The sequence below is a fragment of the Sphaeramia orbicularis genome, chromosome 12 (genome assembly GCF_902148855.1).
Source record: "Sphaeramia orbicularis chromosome 12, fSphaOr1.1, whole genome shotgun sequence".
Taxonomy (NCBI): Eukaryota; Metazoa; Chordata; class Actinopteri; order Kurtiformes; family Apogonidae; genus Sphaeramia; species Sphaeramia orbicularis.
The window spans coordinates 8,972,205-8,987,961 of NC_043968.1; the positions used below are offsets into that span (position 1 = coordinate 8,972,205).

Below are 15,757 nucleotides of genomic sequence, written 5' to 3' on the forward strand. Positions count from 1 at the left end.
CTATTCTATTCTATTCTATTCTATTCTATTCTATTCTATTCTATTCTATTCTATTCTATTCTATTTCTATTTCTATTCTGTTCTTGGTTTCTCCAGTCTTGTGCTGCTGTTAAATTTGAATCTTTTCTATTTTTAAATTTGTAAATAAAACAGTTTTGGAAAATGGACGAGCAGCCGGAGAACCCAGAGCCCATCTGCAGAGCAGGGCATCAGACCCCTTTAGAACAGAACAGACCAGACAGAACAGACAGAACAGAACAGAACAGAACAGACAGAAGAAAACAGAACAGAACAGACAGAACAGACAGAACAGAACAGACAGAAGAAAACAGAACAGACCAGACAGAACAGAACAGACAGAAGAAAACAGAACAGAACAGACAGAACAGACAGAAGAAAACAGAACAGAACAGACAGAACAGACAGAAGAAAACAGAACAGAACAGACAGAACAGAACAGAACAGACAGAACAGAACAGAAGAGACTGAACAGAACAGACAGACAGAACAGAACAGACAGAAGAAAACAGAACAAAACAGACAGAACAGAACAGAAGAGACAGAACAGACAGAACAGACAGAACAGAGAGAACAGACCAGACAGAACAGACAGAATAGAACAGGCAGAACAGACAGAACAGAACAGACAGAACAGAACAGAACAGGCAGAACAGACAGAACAGACAGAACAGAACAGAACAGGCAGAACAGACAGAACAGAACAGGCAGAACAGGCAGAACAGAACAGACAGAACAGAACAGACAGAACAGACAGAACAGAACAGACAGGACAGAACAGACAGAACAGAACAGACAGAACAGAACAGAACAGACAGAACAAAACAGACAGAACAGTCAGAACAGAACAGACAGGACAGAACAGACAGAACAGACAGAACAGAACAGACAGGACAGACAGGACAGAACAGACAGAACAGAACAGAACAGACAGAACAGAACAGACAGAACAGAACAGACAGGACAGACAGGACAGAACAGACAGAACAGAACAGAACAGACAGAACAGACAGAACAGAACAGACAGGACAGAACAGACAGAACAGAACAGACCAGACAGGACAGAACAGACAGAACAGAACAGAACAGACAGAACAGAACAGACAGAACAGACAGAACAGAACAGACAGGACAGACAGGACAGAACAGACAGGACAGAACAGACAGAACAGAACAGAACAGACAGAACAGACAGAACAGAACAGACAGGACAGAACAGACAGAACAGACAGAACAGACAGAACAGAACAGACAGGACAGAACAGACAGAACAGAACAGACAGGACAGAACAGACAGAACAGACAGAACAGACAGAACAGAACAGAACAGACCAGACAGAACAGAACAGACAGAACAGACAGAATAGACAGATCCTAGGGTCTGTGGTTCCCTGTGTCAGTGCGCCTCCTAGTGTTCACTGCGCAGACTCCAGCATAAGGGACTCTCTGGGAGGGGAAGCAGAACAAACTGTAAGCTGCTGGGGGATCCATCTTGCTCGAAAAAGGGACGAAGGTGAATTGTATTTCAGTCTGGTGTGTGAAAAACTGTTTCGTTCCCCGTTGTTCGCGCTGGGGAGCCCGAGGAGGGGCTGTGCCGCTGTTTGTAGGATGTCCCGACATGAGGGTAAGTTGATAAACAGCTCCACAGTGCCTGGGTCGGAGGCTACATTACCTGAACAGCTAGCTCCTTTAGCTAGCTATGCTAAGTACATATTGAAGTCAGGGGGTTTGTTGCGCTTTTCGGAGCTTGTTTCCTTGGCTCGTCCCAGTAAACACATCAGTATCCTGGGTGGTACTGCTGTGCATTCATGCCCTACGTGTCCTATAAGAGGCAGACCCTTATAACTTTAACTTAACCTGTCGTAATGATACGGCAACATAGGGAAGCTTAGCAGTTAGCCGTTGCTAGGTACTGCGTTACCTTACGTTAGCTGGGCTAGCGACAAAGCTAATGGATGCTAACATAAGGAGTCTTTGGTGCTACCATAAACTTAAGTGTACTGCCACTCAAGAGTCTATAGTTGGTTATTGTTAATATTCATACTCGTCTTTTAATGTACACTCTTGGTTCGTGTTTTGGTAAAGTAGCGGTAACATTAGCGCCATACTGTCCCGTTTGGTCTCATGCTGTTGTTAGCGAATGCACTGTCATCAAGAAGACGACTCAAAGTCTGAGGCCTCTGTCCCTGACCATATTTATAAACCAATCACTAAGTTCGCTAGCCAGCTGGCTAACAGTTAGCTCTATTACGATCCAGGTTAAAGTCTGGTGGACAGTAAATTTGGTAGTTTGAATGTGGTTATCAGTCATTGTAGCAGGCCTGTAGGTACTTATCCTGTGAAACATTCGGCTGGTTATTCACTGTTTATCGAGTTAGGGATATGTTTAATAACTTGCCTTTCTTGCTTTGTACAGTAAAGAAGGCAATCTGTAACTACCCCCCTACTGCCTACTACTGAATAACACAGTTTTCAGATAAAGACATGAAATGTTAAGTATGTGTTATGAATTCAGAGTGATTCAGTCATTGATCAAGTGGGACAGAAACCAGCCACAGAAACCTGTCCAGGTTTGGTCAAAACTTCAGTAAACATCCAGGTCTGCTAACTGCACTGTGTTTATTCAGACCAGGGCTTGGCTAATAAATGTGAACTACAGGAATGTTTCTCCCAGTATCTTCAGCATTTGTCTGTTTTGTGGGTAATGGAGGGAATTCTTGAACTATGAGAAATGAAAGTGACTATTTTTGTGTACTGATATATGTTTCGTATTCCTCACTGCAGGACGCAGGAAGGTGTTATAATATTTGATTTGATTTTACTGAGTGATGTTAATCTAATAATATTTTGGAATAGAGCTGCAACCGATTAATCGACTCAACATGATCCAAAAAAAAAATCATTCAACCACAGTTCTCCTGAATCAAAGCTTTGTTTCCTTCATTTCTCTGCTGTTAAACATAGGTTCCACTGTTGTGTTTCACACGGACGCTTATTGTGACGCACAAAGAAGCTTCAATTCAGGAGAACTGCGATAGAGTATTTCCCTTCAATCAATTGGAGTCGATTAATCGAATCGTGAATTTTTGCATTCGCCTCAAGCACTTAATTGATTAATTGGTTGCAGCTCTATTTTGGAGAGTATAATCATTACGTGTTACCCTTCGTTTCGTGCACTTATTTTCTCTTGCTTTTCCATCTTGCTCCAAACAGTACTTTACTTTTTTTTATTTTTCCATGGAAGTTTCACCCTTTTTCCAAGAAGGCCTTGTGCCCACTCATATATTTTCACACACTACCACTGGAGGCCACCCAAAAACTATTTGCCACTATTGGCTTCAAATGAGTAACAACTGCTATAAAAGAATATAAACATCATTCACCTTCTTCAGATTTTTGTTCCATGATATCATTGTATTGTACCTTTGAAACCTTCCTGGTGAATTTAAATTGATTGCCAGAGTTCTTCGGTGCTGGCTTTTGTGGTTTGGTGCCCCTCCAAAATGCACGCTCATGTAAGTGAGACTGACCTACAGATAGAGATCGCTTTCAGATCAGTCTGGCAGATGGAGTCTTAAGGAATTTGGAACTTTATTGTGAGTTTCATATGTGTGGCATGACATTTCTCTTTTCTTCTACGCAGGTGTGAGCTGTGATGCGTGTTTAAAAGGGAACTTTAGAGGAAGACGGTTCAAGTGTTTAATTTGCTACGACTACGACCTGTGTGCATCGTGCTATGAGAGTGGAGCCACAACAACAAGACACACAACAGAGCACCCCATGCAGTGTATATTAACCAGGGTAGACTATGGTATGAACCTGCCTGAACCCCCACCTGAACTCCCCCACACAAATACACACATGGCTTACTGATTGAATTCATCATAGATGTGTCGAACATGACTAATCTGTTGTATTTGTTTGGCCACCTACTGTATGACTACTGTGATCATTGTAATGTAGTGTGACATGACACACAGTAAGGTTTGCTTCATATTTGTGTTTTCTCTCAGACTTGTATTATGGAGGAGACACTTTTTCAGTAGAACAACCTCAGTCGTTCACCTGTCCTTACTGTGGCAAAATGGGCTTCACAGAGACGTCCCTACAGGAGCACGTCACCTCAGAACATGCAGAGACATCAACAGAAGTGGTGAGTGTCCTGCACATGCACCCCCTTTCAACACAGAGCTGTGATTTGAGGAGCAAACTCATATGGGATCATTTCAAACATGTCCAGCATTGACAGCAGTTCCTCATTCTTGCATGCAGCTCCATTCACGTAGTTTATATCTGACACGTACTGATGTACACAGAGTTCAAGAAGTGGTGGAGTTTATCTGATACATAGCAGTATTTGTTTATTTCACATCTCAATGGGCTTTATTAATAGTGAGAACTGCACTCACACTAGCCTAAATTACTCCTCAGAATATGCTTGCGTACTTATTGTTTGACATGTTTCATATTATATAGTTGGGACTGAATCGACCCAATATTGGTGTTGGATGCTGATACTGACCTTTTTGGCTCATTGCATATTGCTGTTGCAAGTTGGTGTTCGTACGAGTTATAATACATATGCAATCATGCCATTTTTAGTCTAAAGCCACAATGTTGCTGAAAAAAAACTGACAAATTAGTGTTTAAACTGTTTTTCAAAGATATCCAGTGGCCTGCAGGTGGAGCTAGCTGAATTGTGAATTAGAGATGGACAGGTTAAAGCGGCTGATGTGTGGTCCTGGACCAGTGGAAGTCAGACTTACCACTGGTCCACCTCACCCACACCATCAGGGTAGTGGAGCTTAAAGGGGACATATTTATCTAAACCCACTTTTATTAGTCATCGGTTCATTTATTTGTGTATTTGGACCCTAATAGTTCATACAGTTTGAATTTGAGCCCTCCAGGTGCTGCAAAGCTATCTTTGTATTAATTTTGGCAAAAATCAAGTGGATTTCTGCAACTCGTTTTGATTCCTTAATTTGTTACGTCTGTCATGGGTTACATCGTGACATTTGCACATATAAGGTCAAGACTTCCGACGAACATTTCTCAGAATACGCCAAAATTGTTTGTCAGCAGCAGCAGTTGTTGTAAAAACTAAAAATATATCCAAACTTCGAGCCGATTACCTAACATGTTCAGTTGTTAGTTGAACGGGACAGAGCAGCACAGCCAACAACCTGGAGGGGGCGGGGCATCAAGTAGCTCATTTACATTTAAAGGGCCAGCGCTCTAAACCACCTTTCTGGTGTCATTACTCAGATGGGGTTGAAGATGGACCTGTGGAGTTGAATTAACGAAGAATTCAGACCAAAGCAGAGCATTTAAAGTTTAATGAGACCACAGGGGAATGTTTTAAAATGCATAATTCCAGTTAAAAAAGCAAAAATATCACTCCTTTATGGGTGTGTGACGGCCCAAATGATGTCGAATTGTAGCTGGTCTGGGCAAAGGTAGAGCACATTCTGAGGGAGTCCTGTTGTGGCCAGGAAAACCACCTGAGGAGGGGATTACTGGTACTCTGTTTCTGTGTTAACATGGTACCTGTCCACTCTGTCTGTTGTGGAACCATCACTGGGTGGTGTTTTTCACTAGTGGGAGCCCTTGCTGCTCACATGGTGGACCTACAGAGAGCATGACGAAGGAGTAGTCAGTTTGCAGTTTTCAGTCTCTTTTCTTCTCCGATTACTTTTGAAATCATTTATAGAAACATGTTTACTAGTTGATAATTGATTACCACAGCAATTTTCACTCCTGCACTGTTTGTATGTGAAATGTGTTTAACCTACAGTTCAAACCCATTTCTTACCAATGCATTTAAATGTAATGTATTTATGTATGTTTCTGCTTCTTTATTAAGAGTCACTTTGTGGTTTACTCCAGCCTCATGTGACCTTAACAACAACATTCAAGGAGGAAGAGCTTTGCTGTCAGTGTTGTTATTCTAATGTAGGTGTTAGAATTGGATCGGAGCAGAATAAAAGGACATTGGTGCATCTCTCCTTTATAATTTGTTGTCAGTTGACTCAAAGCAGCTCTGTGTGAGTAGAGCCACTGCTGAGGAAATTCAGCAGAGGCAGCAGCTTCACTAACACTGATGAATAAAGGGGCCATTGGAGTCCACGGGTTCAACCACCGGTGATGTTTGGGCCTCAGTTGCCCTTGAGTATCAAGGAAAAGCAAGAGCCACTGTGGACTGTTCTGTGTTTGCTGGCTTCTCTTGCTGAGGACTGGCTAATGAATGAACTGGAGAAAAAAAACTGGTAACAACATAAAACCAGAGGAGGACATGTTAAAGTAACCTATGTCCTTACATGTATAACACTAGGCAGTTTTCTGGGGAGTAAAATTAAAAAGTGATGCACCATAGATGTGTGTTTGGTGGAGGTTCTCAGTGAGCACTAGGGTGCATATTTGTCTGATGATAAGTGGATGTTTCCCAAATAAGAGGGTTAGAAAATATCGGTTCTGCAGTATATCGTGATATTTCATTTCATGAGACTGTATCGATATGAAAAAGTACTGTATCAGTATTCATTCAAATGCAGATATAGCGGAGGTTCATTTTTGTTTTTTGTTTTTCTTTATTGTTTATAATTTATTTATTATTTTTACCTCCACCAAGGAGGTTATGTTTTTGCCAGTGTTGGTTTGTTTGTCTGTCTGTCCGTCCGTGTGCAAGATAACTCAAAAAGTTATGGACGGATTTGGATGAAATTTTCAGGAAATGTTGACACTAGCACAAGGACCAAATGATTAAATTTTGGTGGTGATCGGGGGGGGGGACTGATCTGCCTTGGCGGAGGTCTGCGCTTTCCAAGTGCTTTTCTAGTTTAACGCTGTTTTATTAAATAATGGTTATTTGAAGCATCCTAAAAGCACTTTTTACTGTTTGAGAGGCAGATGTTACTTCCTTTGTTGGGATTGCACAAAAATAACATTATGATGTTAGTTCTAAACTAATGGAATATAAACATTTGAATAGAATCTTAAACTGTAATGTCCGCAAAAATAGAATTTAAGCTTTAACACAGGAACATTTTGTAATATAGCATTAGCTCCTGTTGTGATCAAATAAAAATGTGTTTAGTATTTGTGCATATTTCAGGTGTAATTCAATTCTTCAAGGAAATGATCATTAAAAAAAAGAAACAAACAAAAAATTGCCTTTTTAACAGTATCGTGTTATATCATGATATATTGCATTGTGATCCTAGTATTGTGATTTGTATCGTATCGCCACATTCTTGCCAGTACACAGCCCTATTCTCAAATGGACTCATGGTAAAATGATCTGCATAAAGAATAGTTGATGGTTTGCCAATCAGGGAATCAAAAGAACAGATGTCATATGTTTTATCAGGTGTTCTCCAGTCAAAATGGGTCATTTGTTGGGTATGATTCCTTCAACATCCAAACAGTAAAGATGGTTCATACCAATGAAAGAGCTGAAACAGTGTTTGTGCTTCTTCTCTGTCTCTCTTTCCAGATATGTCCCATATGTGCTGCCTTGCCAGGGGGGGACCCCAACCACGTCACAGACGACTTCACGGCTCACCTCACACTTGAACACAGAGCGCCAAGAGATTTAATATCCTTTCTGCATAGATGTGTTTGCACTTGTTGGTAAAATGTTCTTAATAAGAATGAGTTCTCCATTTTTCCATGTCAAAGAATTAGCTCCTTAACACTCCTGTTTACGATGAGTCCAGCAGTGTTCGACATGTACGTAGGATGTTTCACCCTGGACGAGGTCTGGGTGGGCCCAGAGCACGGCGGACAAATATGCACTTTACTAGCGGCTCCACGGGAGGACTTTCATCCTCATCCTCACAGAGCTCTACTTATACCCCCAGTAACAGAGAAGCAATGGACCCGATAGCAGGTGAGAATCAGGGCTCTACATGTATCTTCTGTACATAGAGTATTCAAGTACACCAACATTTATTTGACCCTGGAGAGGTGGGTTTGTCAATTAGTTAAGGCACAAATGGTTTCTACTAGGCCTGTAACGGTACACAAAATTTTCGGTTTGGTACGTTTTCGGTTTTGAAAGCGACGGTTTGGTTTTTTTTGTTTTTTTTTTGGTTCGGTACAGGAAGAAAGAAAACCCCTCAAAATGTCTTTAATGCATTTAAGAATTTTTGAACATTTTTCCCCCAATTTTTGGAGACAATAGAATATAGAAAAACAGGAATAATATAATTCTGCTGCTATAAATTAAATAGAAAATAAAATATTACTAAATGTATTTTAAACATTAGTATTGCACTTTTCCCTGAAAGATAGTTTTGAACAAATAACCAAAATCTAATCACAGTTCTGTCAGTTCACATTCTGCATTAAAATAACAAGAAAAATTCCACATGAAGTGCAACATTAAGAAGAGGGCAAACTGGTATTCTGTTGAAACAAACTGAAGAGAAGTACTGACAACAAAATTATCCATCTTATTAACGTCTCTTTCACTGGGACCTGAACTGATCCCAAACTGGACTGGACTGATGGTGGAGGGTCTTCAGTCTCTTCCTTCCAGGTTCACATCATATTTGTTGTTTTGTTTTTTTACCTCATATCAGCTGTTATTTCATATTTCGGGTCAATGTGCTCTCCTTTAATATGTCCGTGTGGATCTTGCATGGATTTAAAGTTCCGCATCATCTTTCGTTCCTTTTTCTTTTTCTCAACATACTGTGCCGTTTGGGTACAGCTGTGTACTGAACCGAACAGGTGCGTACCGAAACGGTTTGGTTCGGTATGTGGACCGTTACAACCCTAGTTTCTACCAAACAAAACAAAGACATGGCAACATCCTCAGAACATGACAGTAAAGATGAAACAAAACGCTACAAACTATGTCCCATCATTGTGGAGTGGTACTGCCACAGTGTTTCACTTCAACTGGATTCTTGAGTCCAATATAGAGATGCAAGACAGACGCCTCTGACTGCACAGACTATACTTTAGCACCAATGAGCTGGAATAGCCTGTTGTAATATAAACTGCCCTGTGTATGCAGCTTCAGGGTTTTAATCATTATTGTACCTACTCACAGTAAAACTGGGCTCATAAAAGAAACAATAAGCAAAGTGAGAAACAAGTGGATTAAACTGGATTAAATAATTGTAATGTAGTGTGACATTTTGTTTTTGTCAGATTCACACTGTAAGGAGCACAAATGTAATCATGTATTTGCTTAAATAAATGCTAACAGTCGTTTGACATGTATGCCAGGCCTAAACTCAGAATAGAATGGAAATGAATTATATTTTCATTTAGTAAACGCAAAACAAACTAAGCCATGGTAAAGACTTAGATTATATTTATGTTGTTAACTGAAGTGAAGATGTTTTTCTACAGGGTTCCCGCAGGGTTTTAAGAAGTCTTAAAAGTCTTGAATTTACAAATCTGCATTTAATGCCTTAAAAAAGTCTTTAAAAAGTATTAAATTAGATATGGTAGGTGTTAAGTTGTGTTCCCATGAACTTGTTGGCTGTGTTATGTTTAAATGTGTCTGGGAAATGTCCAGGCTGCAAAGAAGGTGACGTTAAGTCTACTCAGTTCCACCCTTTCTAACCCAACAGTTTACATTGAAATTAGTGTTATTAGTGAAATTAGTGTGGGAATCAAGGCATTAGATTAAATAAATACATTTTCTGAAATTCTAAGTGTCATGAATTTTTGCCAGTAAGGCTGTGAAATAGACATTAAATCCTGTTCAAAACAGTCTTAAAAAGCTCTTAAAAAGTCTTAAATTTATCTTGTAGAAACCTGTAGGAACCCTGTTCTATATTCGAGGGGATTCCTGTGTTCTTCTTCACGTCCATTACAAGGTTATTATCGTTGACGAAAACTAACGAAATGATGAAAACTAGAATTGAAAAACATTTTCATTAACTGAAATAAATAAAAACTATAATTAAAAGAAAAAAACGATAACTAACTGAAACTGTATTGTGTCCTTACAAAACTAACTAAAACGTATAAAAATTACGGCTGAAATTCCCTTAGTTTTCGTCGTTGTCAATGTCGGATTGATACAAAATTCATTTTATTTTGCTCAAGCAATTTTAGCTAGCGGCACCATACAGCACTTCACGGTCCGTCACTTCTCGTCACTTGTCATTTAGAGTCAGCTTTTCGTCCCCACTCTACCTGGAAACACAGAGACTAAAGTTGGGAGAAAGCAGCAGAGTCCTGTCTGGGATTTATTTGAATACGACAACAGAGAAGAGAAAAGATAGGACGAAACTAAAACGAAGCATTTAGGAAAAAATGAAAAGTAGAAAAGCACTTGGAGAGCGCAGACTTTGGCCAAGGCAGATCAGTGCCCCCCCACCACCACCACCACCACCAAAATTTAATCATTTGTTCCTTGTGCCAGTATCAACACTTCCTGAAATTTTCATCCAAATCCATCCATAACTTTTTGAGTTACCTTGCACACGGACAGACAAACAAACCAACGCCAGCAAAAACATAACCTCCTTGGTGGAGGTAACTAATAAAAACCAGCAAACCTGCTCTAAAAAACAAATTAAAACTAACTGAATTAGAGAAAAAAAAGTCTAAACTGAATAAAACTAAACTATAATGAAAAATCCAAAACTATTAGAACCTTGGTCCGTTATACAGGTGTCCACAGAGCTGTCCTTTAAAACCATGACTTGTTTCGACACCGTCAACAGCGTAGCCTGTTTTTGTGGTGTGTGTCATCTCCTGCAGAGTTGTTGTCTCAGCTGTCGGGTGTGCGGCGTGCAGCGGGGGGTCAGATCAACTCATCGGGGCCTTCGGCATCCCAGCTCCAGCAGCTCCAGATGCAGCTGCAGTTGGAGCGGCAGCAGGCTCAGGCGGCGCGGCAGCAAGTCGAGACGGGCCGCCACACGACACGGCGCGGCAACAACCCGGGCAACACTGGCACCACCATCCCTCCACCCAGCACTGCAGCCGCCAACGCTGCCACCATGGGCGAAAGCAACCCCTCGTCCTCGTCCCACAACTCCCAGTTCCTATTAGCACGGTGAATACAGCCACGCACAGTTCATATGAAGAGTACAGTACAGTCTCTGTTTTTTATTAAGGGTATTTCTGCATCTAATGCCATGTTTCCACTACGTGGAACTGACTCGACTCTGGTACCAGGTCCTGTTCCTGGAGACCGTTTCCATTACACATTACTAAATTCACATTTAGAATATTGATGCGGTATGTGTTACACAAGGTGCATTACCGAATAGAAAAAACAAAGAAGAGGACCAGACGGAAAAATTACCATAAAGGTCGATCTGGAACAAAGAGGAAATTTGTTTTCCTGACTAGTTGAAACAAAGGATTCCAGATTTGTGAAAATTTATCAGCAGAGGCAGAAAGTGTCATTCTAATTTTTTCCAATTTGAGGAAATACAGGACGTTTCCGAGCCAGTGAATAAAGGAAGGGGACTGTGATGATTTCCATTTCAGGACAATTACCCTTCTTGCAAGAATAGTCATAAATGCAAGAGAATTACTTTGAGAGGTGGAGGGAAGGTGTCCCGACAAAAATCCCAAATAGTGCACTCAAGGGGTTTGGATTAATTTTCATGCTGAATTTTTACGTCGGCCACCAAAGACTGAATCTTGACCAACTGTGGTCTAGTTTTTGGGGCTGTCATCATGTGGATTAACCTACCGCTACATTTACTGTAAACTTCTGCATCTGTTTTTTATAAATCGGTGGGTCACAGAGACGACTCTCTGACCAATCAGTAGTCTGCCAGGTTTACACGTCACATTTTAGTATCTTGTCCCCAGTCCTGGAACCTCGGCGGAGGTGATACCAAAAAACTAGTACCAGGTTCCAGGTCCGTTTTCGTAATGGAAACGAAAAAAGGCCGAGTCAAGTCGAGTTGAGCAGAGCCGGTACCACGTAGTGGACACGCGGCATTAAAGTCTTAACTAAGCTTTGTGTTCATGTTTTTTAACTCTATCGTTCACTCATAGAAATACTCTGAAATTCAGAATTTGGACCTTAGTGTGTTATTGAAAATTCCAAAACTCCACTATTTTTTCCTCTTCTGGATCACGGTATCCAGAATTTTGTGAGGATCCAGATCAGTCTTCAGAACCTGCTGGGAACTTATTTTGTATTTTTTTTTATCAAGCACTCTGACCATTCATTGTGGAGTTACACATACATATGTGGAAAATATCCCCATCTCCTAATGATAAAGAATCCTTTAAAAAATTCCTGGATCCAGACAGTGATCTGGATCATTCCCAAAATCTAATCATTTACTTGTCCCATTTCGGACATTTCCTGAAATTTTCATCAAAATCCGTCCATAACTTTTTCAGTTCTGTTGCTAACCAACAAACAAACAAACAAACCCTGGCAGAACATGACCTCCTCGGCGCAGGTAGTTCCACATCCAAACTAAACTGTCGTTTTGATCAGTGTGTGAATGTGTGAACCTGAAGCCGCTGTGTGTCCTCAGGTTGAATGAACCTAAGATGTCAGAAGCTGAGCGGCAGTATCTAGAAGCGGAGCGCGCCGACCGCAGCCTGTTCGTCCAGGAGCTGCTGCTGTCCACCCTGATGCACGAGGAGAGCTCCTCCTCAGACGAGGACGAGCGCCGAGACTTCGCCGACTTCGGAGCCATGGGCTGCGTGGATATCATGCCTTTAGACGTGGCGCTGGAGAACCTCCAGCTCCGAGAGGGCAGCTCTACGGGGAAGGAGCCTCCGCCGCCTCCTCTTTGATGTCCGAGCATCCAGCAGACTGTGTCCTCTGTGCTGCAACTGTCAGTGATGGGCAGCCAACAGCAGCGTACCCCCCCTCCTGTACCCCCCCACCCCCACCCACCCCAGCCTCGTCTCTCCCTCCTCGATTTTCTGAGTTTGTTTTCGGTGATTGTAATTTCAGGCCTGTCACCATTTTTGTTACATTATAAGCAAAAAATAAATGAGAGCAAGTGGGATAAATGTGCGAGTGCGCAATAGCAACTGAGTGAGCGAAAGAAGAGAAATATATAAAAATATATATTAAAAATATATATGAAGTTGATAATCAATCCACATAAGGTTTTTTCTTTATCAGGTAAATGTTACAGGCGGCCGTGGCAGACCTGTGCTTCCTGTGACATGCAAATGGCTCTCCTTATAAATACTTCACATTCAGAACTCGAGGGCACAGGCTCCTCTAATGAAGCTGCTGTGTGTGTTTATGACTATTAACAAATAAAAGTGCTTGGATGGGTTACCATAACTACTGCATGCAGTTATTTGCGGCGTGCATGACATTTTAATGACCTTGTCATTAAAAGTTTTTTTTAAAAATATCCCAAAAGTTTCAGCTGTTTTTAAATGGTTATTACTAAAACGGTAAAAGTGTTTGGAAATCAGGTCGTTTTACAAAAACTGACAAGCTGAAATGAACTCTAACAATATTGTTTTTGTTAGGTTTTTCTTTTTAAATTCTGAATGAATACATATTTGATGAAGAGAAAATTGGATAGTGCAGTAGCTTCTGCAGATTCGCTGCCGTGTGTGGGTGTGTCAGCTCCAGATTGGCCTTTCTGTGCCGCTGATGCTCAGCGTAGACGTGGACTTCTGCTGCTGTAGGCGGCTCAGGTCCGACTGGAAAAGAACGCCAGTCTGTTTTCACGCATCAAAAGAAAAACTAGGAAGACAAGAAAATAAAGTTCACCTCTGGATTTTTTCCCCTGGATGTTAATGTTTTAGTGATTAGCTGTGTAAGCACCATAAACTTTATAATTTATAGAAATGTGCAGACGCCCTACTCTCGTCTATTGCTCCTTCACACTGTTTTCTCACTTTGAACCGCTTACGTACAGGCCGTGTTCCAACACACGCTTTAGACGCCTCGTACGACTTTCTTTGCTGGGTACCGGGAGCTTGAGACTTTTCCACATTACAGTTTTTTTTTTCTGTTTTCTTTTTTAAAAGATTTTTTTTTTCTGCTAAGGTTAGCACTTTCTATTTATTCATGTTTATTTTCTGATTCTTTTTGAGCCTTGATATCAATCATGCCACCTTCATGCCTATACTTTGACCCTCTATGTAATATACAATGAGATGTATATTGAATTTGTGCGTTAACTTTCATAAAGGTTCTAAGACATGGGCAAGACTTTTTTTTAAAACTGTAAATTTAGATTACAATAAATATAAACTGCGCACAGCTTTTGATGAAAGCAAGAGCCCATCACACTGTTGCACATTGTGTTTTTATTTTTTTTAGTGGGTGTTTGTGTTAAGTTGGCATGTTGGTCTACGAAGAGGACGTCCCACTGACAACTATGGAAACACTAGGGCTGTGTATTGGCAACAATCTGGTGATACGATACAAATCACAATACTAGGATCACGATACAATATATCACGATATATCACAATATTGTTAACAAGGCGATATCTTTTGTTTTATTTTTTTTTAAAGATTATTTCCTGGAAGAACTTATCGTGCAGCATTTGGATACACAAAGTTTTAACATGCAGCTTTACCAGTACAAAAAAACACAAATAAATAATGTTTTACAGAAATTACAGTTTAAGATCCTGCTTAAATGTTGGTATTCAATTGCGAAAAGAATGCATAGTGTTCAATCCCTGAATCATCCAACATCATAACATTATTTTTGTCCATCCCCAATGTAAAAAAAATAAACATCTGCCTCTTTCAGACAGTAAAACATGCTTTTAGGATGCTTGAAATAACCGTTATCAGTTTCAAAAAACTACATGTATGACCTGCAGTATCACAATACTACTTCTGTAGAATACACACAACAGAACAAAATACCCATGAGAATATAGAAATAAAAGAGCATGATAAATGAAAAAAAAACAAAACAGCTAAAATGAATCTCCACCATGTCTGCATTTGAATAAATGCTTTTTTTTTTTTTTTTTAATGATAATTTTTTGTTTCTTTTTTAAAAATTATTATTTCCTGGAAAAATTTAATTACACCAGAAATCTGCACAAATACTAAACACATTTTTATTTGATCAGAACAGCATCTAATGTTACATCACAAAATGTTCCTGTGTTCAAACTGAAATTCTGTTTACAGACATTCCAGTTTCGGATCCTGTTCAAATGTTCAGATTCTATTAGTTCAGAACTAACATCAGAACAGTATTTTAGTTCAGTCCCAACAAAGGAACTAACATGTGCCTCTCAGTAAAAAGTGCTTTTAGGAGGATTCAAATAAGCATTATTTAATAAAACAGTGTTAAATAATAATAAGATATAAACAATAAAGAAAACTGAAAAACAAAAATGAACCTGTGCCATATCTGCATTTGAATAAATACTTTAAAATATCGATACAGTACTTTTTGATATTGATACAGTATCATGAAGTGAAATATCGCGATATATTGCCAAAGTGATATTTTCTTACATCCCTGGTAAACACTAAACCTTTAAGGATTCAGATTATTTGTCATTTACACATTTCCATCATAGATATAAAGAAAAAATAAAATGACGATGCATTGGTCTAAAAAAAAAAAACACACACACACACATACACACATGGATGAAACACTTAGAATAAAATATTATAAAAATCCATAAATAAACAATGCACGTAATAAAATCTGTAATAACCCCCCCCCCCCCTTCGTCCATAAGTAGTTGGGATAGGCTCCAGCGACCCCCATGACCCCAGTGAGGAGGAAGTGGGTTCAGAAAATGAATGAATGACTGTTGGGGAAAAAACTGACTT

At 40.0% G+C, this 15,757-nt stretch overlaps 1 protein-coding gene across 1 annotated transcript; it reads left to right on the forward strand.

Moving 5' to 3' along the window:
• Positions 1–1,458: 1,458 nt before the first annotated feature.
• On the forward strand, positions 1,459–14,230 carry kcmf1 (potassium channel modulatory factor 1). Its single transcript, XM_030150619.1, has 7 exons — positions 1,459–1,642; positions 3,662–3,829; positions 4,032–4,171; positions 7,514–7,615; positions 7,726–7,909; positions 10,750–11,044; positions 12,498–14,230. The coding sequence occupies exons 1-7, from the start codon at positions 1,627–1,629 to the stop codon at positions 12,760–12,762; spliced, it is 1,170 nt and encodes a 389-aa protein (XP_030006479.1). The 5' UTR covers positions 1,459–1,626; the 3' UTR covers positions 12,763–14,230.
• Positions 14,231–15,757: the final 1,527 nt, after the last annotated feature.

What these genes read in the sequence shown, in the direction of transcription:
- kcmf1 (XM_030150619.1), top strand. An exon ending in ACAGAGCGCCAAGAGATTTA is followed by an intron (nt 7,616 to 7,725) that starts ATATCCTTTCTG and finishes ACTCCTGTTTAC; the next exon opens with GATGAGTCCAGCAGTGTTCG. An exon ending in AGCAATGGACCCGATAGCAG is followed by an intron (nt 7,910 to 10,749) that starts GTGAGAATCAGG and finishes CATCTCCTGCAG; the next exon opens with AGTTGTTGTCTCAGCTGTCG.